A 7008-nucleotide genomic window follows, 5' to 3' on the forward strand; every position below is an offset into this window, starting at 1 on the left:
AAATTTTTGGTTAAAACAACCTGTCATACCATATCAGAGAAACACTTGCAGCAGAAAACACACAACCACACACAATTAGAGCTAATACAGTTCAACATACTACACCAACATGCCCATCATCTACTACTACTGCCCATACATCACAGCACACAACACATAACATGGTTTTACTACCACTACAACCATATCACATGAGCAGCTGTCAAGTATAACAGAAATAAACTGATATACTACACACAATTAAATCAAACAGATCAACACAAAATAAGCATATTAGAATTATTGATCACACACATACTTGTTGTTGTTTTGGGGTGACATTACTCTTCCCCCAGTTTGGCCAGAAAAGTTGCCAACGCAAACTTAATATACAAATAAGTACAGACCATAATAAAATCCAAAAAAAACAAAATAACAAGAAAGACATCACCACCACCAGCTGTCTTTATTCTTCAGATTCAGACCCACCAGAGTTGTCTGCATCACTTTCTTCATCATCTTCATCTGAACCATCAACTAGACTGGTATTTCCTTCTTCAACTTCTTCCTCAGAGTCTTTTCCCTTTTCTTGTTCATCTTGTGCTTCTGTCACTGCAGCACCTGCAAAATCCAAATTACCACCCTTCTCTAGAGTGCTGATCATCTTCTCAAGAGATATCTTCCTTGCCTCCAGCTCTTTGCAAGTCTCTTTCAACATTGCTATAACTTCGGTCTTACTTGCTGATGATCCACTCTTAGATGTCTCACCCGATGTCATGAAAATGTCTAGGACATCCGTTCCCTAAAAAAATTTATAATGGAAAGACAGAGCACTTTCCCTTTTCCAAATAGAATCAGTTTCAACCAAGATGCCAGGGTGCTGGTTTAAGATAATGTCACATATGAGAGAAGGAAATGCTATAGGTCCTTTTACACTGTAGCTACCAGCATGCTTCATGGTCTGCTAAAAAATGTAGGTACCATAGTCAAACTTTTCTTTTGTACCAACAACATAGATAAATCTTCCAAGGACAGTTGAGACAATAGACTTGTGATTTATTGGCACCCAATTAGCAGCCCCAATCTTATGTAGCATTGCATACTTCATGCTTAGTTTACCGGTAGACAGTTTTCCTTTCAAAAGCCAGCTTTTGACTTGATTTGCAGTGATAACTTGGCATACCTTGTTATCAGAGACTTCGAGCTCAAATTGAGCTTCATCAGACCTTCCCAAGATGTTGTTTATCACAGTGGAAGAGAAGTTAACACATTTTCCTCTTACAAACACTTTTCTGAATTCCTTAGATCTTTTGTCAGCACACTCTTCAGAGAGGTTCACTATGAACTCTTTCACCAGCATTTCATAGCATTTACCCAGATGGACAATAGTTTTTATTAGGCCAGCAGCCTCAATCAAGTCCATTATGTCCTTACAATTACGAGAATTTTGAGCCAATTCCCTCTCAAGGGCCAGTCTCTTTTGATACACAAATTTCAACCTGTTTGCACTTGCAGCAAAGTGGAAGGATACATTGTCAATGGGAACTTCAGGTACACTAGCAGCAAGCTTGCTAGTTGTGGGCTTCTTCTTTAATGGAATTTCATGGACATTCACTTTAACATCAGACTCAGATTCTTCAACAACTCTTGCCTTCCTCTTCTTTGGAACAACCTTGCTCCAAGATTTTGAGGGACCAACACCAACACTTTTAGCTTTACTTTTTATATGTCCTGCAGAGGTACTCTTCTTCTTGACAGAATCTTTGGAAGGGATTTTAACAGCAGCTTTCTTCACAGGAGAATTCTGAATCACAGCTTTGCCTTTTCTCCTGGTCATGAGCCTTTCGGCTACACTAGGGTTCACAGTAGCAAGCAAATCATTGTCAGAGTATTCATCTAAATCCACAACATTTGTACCTATTCCAGCATCTGCCCTTGGACTATCACCAGCTTCAAAATTTCCGATGTCATTGACATCCTCAGTGACATTGGTGTTATCGGCATCTTCTTGAACCTCTTCATTGTTCTCCTCTTCAGTCATGTGAATGTCACTACCAGCAGTGTGAACATCATTATCATTACGTTTGCTCTTGGGAGGATCAGGAATCACGGTTTGTAAAGGGACAAATATCCCAGGGACCTGATGATTTTCATCCAAAATCCGTTTGACAATCTTGGCTATGGAGTTATGAACATATCTTGTTCCTTCTTTAGTAAGTTCCTCACGAGGGTTGGATAATGAGGGATTAGAGCCTTTAGTACGAACACTCTCCTTAGGTCTTCTTGCATGCGATGTTCTTGGCTTTGTAGTCGTTAAATCTTTAGTGTTAATCATCCTCAGAGGAGATACATTGAGAGCCCGATTAGGGTTAGTTGACTCATTAGGTGTTGCAGAGTCGGAGATGGGAGACACTTTCTTTGGGGAGGAAGAATTCGGTTGTTGAGACATCTTGAGATTCTTCAGAGAGCTTCTTGTGACACGATTATGAGGTGCGTTAGAGCGGTTTAAACTCAGAAAGGTATTGATGAAACCAATAGAGTAGGTTGTCGTCTTTTGTAGAAAGACAGGAGTATGAGGGAACTTGACACAGAAACTAAATAGGGGAAGTTTCAAATAATGGATATTTAAAAAGCCCAAAGTGTATTCCCCTAATAGCATTAATTGCTATAATTCTGTTTGGCGGCAAATACCTAACATACCCTTCACTTTTTCAGAGTGATTTCCATCTATGGTCTTGGAAGTACCATCAGTAATAGAAAGATCAGTAGTCATATAATTTTTGATGATCTGAAGTTTTACAATGTTGCCAACTGATGTTACATCATTCTTTCTGACATTGCAGCTAGAGCATCTTTGTGATTCATTGCTCACACTTGACTCATTACAGATTTTGATGTCAAGACATCTGTTGTGACATTCTTACATGCTCCTAAGATAGTTGGCTCAGTTTCTTTCAGAACATCAATCTTCCTGGTTGCTTGTTCGTTAGATCTTGTGTCTTCTAACTTTCTTTTCAAATCAGCAATATCTTCCATGAGACTTACTCTTTCTTCTAGTAGGAATCTATTAGTATTCATATACTCCCTTACCTTTGCACACAGTTTCTCATTCATTAGACATGTCTCAGTAAAGCCAACAGTCAGTTCACTGATGGTGAGGTCTCCAACATATGATTCTTCATTAGATTCATCAGCTTCTTGACAGTCATCCTTGATTTCTTCTCTGATCATGGAGTAGGTAGAGGAGTAGTTTGAGGTGTTAGGCTCCCATAAGTAAAAATTATTCTTAGACCTAACTCCCTTCATGACTTCTTTATTTTCTCCATTTGTGACAATACATTCTTCTTTAGTGAACCTGACTTTGAACCCTTCATCACACAGTTGGCTGATACTTATAAGATTTGCAGCCAGTCCTTGTACCGGCAAGACATTATTCATATTAGGAGCACCGGGACATCCTGACTTGCCAACACCTTTGAATTTTCTTATATCTCCATCACCAAGAGTCACATAACTGGTTCCATCAAGTTTGATGTCTACTAATTAGTTCTTTCTTCCAGTCATAGGATTTGAGCAACCACTGTCAAGGTACCAGTCTTCCTTGGCAGGCATTCTTAGAGAAGTGTGTGCTACTAGAGCAATATTCTTAGCCACCCACTGTTGCTTCCTGTCAAGAGTATCATGTTTAGGTTTGGCTTGATGTGTTTGGTTGGGATATCCAACTAGTCTGAAATAGAATGGCTTTATGTGACCAAATCTTCCACAGTGGTGACACCTCCATCTTTGGAATTTCTTCTTTGTTTGGATCCTTCTTCTGTTTACTTGATGTTGTGACATTGGTGTTGACATCTGGTTTGTCAAGCAGGCTTCAGGTTTTGATCTCCTAACCCCGGAAGTAAATTCCTCTTTAGCCACAAATCCTACCCCAGACATATCTCCTACTCCCTGTCCAAACTGCAGAATTTCTTCCAGAATGTCAGTTCCATTATTCAGCATCCTGAAAGATTTAGCCATTTGATCAAGTTTGGAGTTCAACAAGCTCATTTCACTACTGAGAGAGTCTATGGTTGCAAGATGTTCATTCTTCTCAGTTTCCAGCTCGTTTATGATTATCTTTTGCTTCTCCACTTGTTTGCAGACTTCAGCATTCTTGATACACAACTTCCTGTATGAGGCAACAAGCTTATCAAAGGTTAGATCATCATCACTGGAATCATCATCAGATGCATAGACACTTATTAGAACTGTGACATGTTTTGCAGTTTCCTCTTCAGACTCATTGTTAGAATCTTCATCAGACCAAGTGATAGACAACCCTTTCTTTTGCTCCTTGAGATAGGTAGGACATTCAGCTCTAATGTGTCCATATCCTTCACATCCATGAAACCGAACCCCTTTGCCTTGATTGGGCTTCTCTTCAGCTTTAAATCTTCTGCTAAGATCATAGGTCTTGCTGATGTCATTTGAAGTGTTCTTGACATTGGGTCTGGACTTCTGATCAACCCTTTTAATGAACCTGTTGAATTATTTTCCAAGCATGGCTCTTCTGATAAATTTTCATCACTTCCACCAATGCTTTCTCTTGAATTATCTTCAGTGTTGGAAACAAAAGCTATGCTCTTGTTCTTCTTTTCAACAGAATCACAAATACTCATCTTAAAGGTTTGTAGAGAACCAATGAGTTCATCCAGCTTCATGTTGCTGATGTCCTGAGCTTCTTTTATAGTAGTCACCTTCATAGCAAATCTCTTAGGCAGTGATTTGAGGATCTTTCTTACCAGCTTTTCTTCAGACAGTTTTTCTCCTAAGGCTCCTAAGGTATTTGAAATCTCAAGGATATTCATGTAGAACTCATGAATGGTCTCATCCTCTTTCATCTTGAGATTCTCAAACTTGGTGGTAAACATTTGAAGTTTAGACAACTTCACCTTGGATGTGCCTTCATGAGTTGTTTTGAGAATATCCCAAACTTCTTTAGCCAGATCACAGTGTTGCACAAGTCTGAATATGTTCTTGTCAATTCCATTGAACAAGGCATTTAGTGCCTTGGAATTGCCCAAAGCCAGCTCTTCCTCAGTTTTGCTCCATTGTTCTTCAAGAATTAGAATAGTGGTTCCATTTTCCATTAACTTCTTAGGATGTTTCCATCCGTTTTCCACAGCTCTCCAGGCCTTGTTGTCCACAGACTTTATAACAGCCACCATACGAGGTTTCCAGTAGTCATAGTTAGAGCCATCCATAATGGGTGGTCTATTCCTAAACACTAACAATTATTTCTCCATAGTACCAGAAATTTTGTTGTCCCTCGATCTCACCCAGATGTAAACAGGCACGATGTCTGCTCTGATGCTAATTGAAAATTCTAGTAACTCACACATGATGTCGTACTGAATGTTATGACATCCACAATAACACAGAATAATACTTTAAAATAGAAAAACATAAAACAGTAAAGAACACACCAAATTGTTCATCCAGTTTGGTATACAACAATACCTACTCTGGGGGCTACCAAGCCAGGGAGGGAATCCAATATAAGCAGTATTAATTCAGAGCTAAACTCCCCCGTTTACAACTCCTCACTTAAGACCTACCCAATGCAATTCCAATCTAATTCTAGACCTGAGTATCTCCACTCACTCCCCCTCAATCACAACAGTGATTACAAACAGACATAAATCAAATGAGAGAGAAGACACACTTCAAAAACACACTTTGATCTGCTTAAAAGCTTCAATCAAGAGACACACACTCGTGCTTACAAGCTTAGAGTGACAAAGTACAAAAACAACCTATTCAAATAGAATCATCAAAAGACAATTGCTTGGAGTACAAGAGACTAAACACACAAACACAGAACTACGGTTCTTCACAATTAACAAATCTCTCTGCGTTCCAAATTAGGATTGCATTCTTATTATATGCAGCTCTTGGGCCTCGGGCTTTTTAAGAAACAAATTAGGGTTAACCAAGTTAACCTAATTCACATGTCATCAGGCTGTTACAGAATGTGCTGTTAACGAAATCTTCTAGGAGAAATATTTGGCACACAATAAAATGTTTCCTAAATTGTAGATTGAGAGAAATCAAGAAACATAATAGTAAAACATAATAGCTACTGCTATAAAACATGGATGTCATGACATCGGTCATGATATTCACTAACAAAACTTGTATTAGCTTAAACATATGCAACCTGCATAACACCATACAAAGCATGTCATGACATTAGTCAAGACATTAAATACCCAGGTATGTTTTACCACAAATACAGCCAACGTGAAAACACCTACAGATATGAGGAGTGCTAACACCTTCCCCTTGTATAATCAACACCCGTACCTAAGATCTATTTTTTTTATTTAAAAACTTCTTTTGGGTTTATTTCGCTCTTTTCCCATTTCCTTTGGAAACAATAAAGCACGGTGACGACATTCACTGAAATAATGAGTCAAGTCAATCCAATAACTTTGATCTTAATTTTTCCCTGTTATAGGTCTCAACATACGAAATGTCGGGGACATCGACTAGGATTTTATGTTAAAATTTTAGCTAGAGACGATAAACAGTGCAGGAGTTATGAATTTTTAAACTCCAGGAGACAACAGTTCACCCCATTTTTCACTGTATATTTTCAAGTCAATTGCAAATACAAAATCTTCTTCAAAGAAACAATTCTCGACTCAAACACATGAAATGTAGTAGACCTCCAGACCGTTCTTTTGGCATATGGATCGCTTCAAAATGACTTAATGGACAGAAGTTACAAATTTTCGAACATCCGAAAGACAGTTGAACAGTAAATTCGAATCTCAGATAATTTGCAGTTTTTAGTATCTTCCTCAAAGAAATGACTTCCGACCCGAACACGAAAGATGTAGAGAATGCCATAACAGTCCCAGCAACGTGTGAGCCAAGCCCATATGACCTTCCGGTCGGAAGTTATGAATTTCGCACCCGCCGTAAAATTGACTTTTGATCTGAACTGTCTCAAAATAGTGAAAACTCTTGATTCCTTCTGTGATTCAA

The 7008-nt window shown here is 38.6% G+C and overlaps 2 protein-coding genes across 2 annotated transcripts; both read right to left on the minus strand.

Moving 5' to 3' along the window:
- Positions 1–445: 445 nt before the first annotated feature.
- LOC131604616 (uncharacterized) lies at positions 446–757 on the minus strand. The gene has a single exon (XM_058877045.1). The coding sequence runs from the start codon at positions 755–757 to the stop codon at positions 446–448; it is 312 nt and encodes a 103-aa protein (XP_058733028.1).
- Positions 758–943: 186 nt separating this feature from the next.
- LOC131604617 (uncharacterized) lies at positions 944–2428 on the minus strand. The gene has a single exon (XM_058877046.1). It carries the CDS (start codon positions 2426–2428, stop codon positions 944–946), a length of 1485 nt encoding a protein of 494 aa, XP_058733029.1.
- Between the last annotated feature and the right edge of the window lie 4580 nt (positions 2429–7008).

This window comes from Vicia villosa, linkage group LG5 (genome assembly GCF_029867415.1).
Source record: "Vicia villosa cultivar HV-30 ecotype Madison, WI linkage group LG5, Vvil1.0, whole genome shotgun sequence".
Lineage (NCBI taxonomy): Eukaryota > Viridiplantae > Streptophyta > Magnoliopsida > Fabales > Fabaceae > Vicia > Vicia villosa.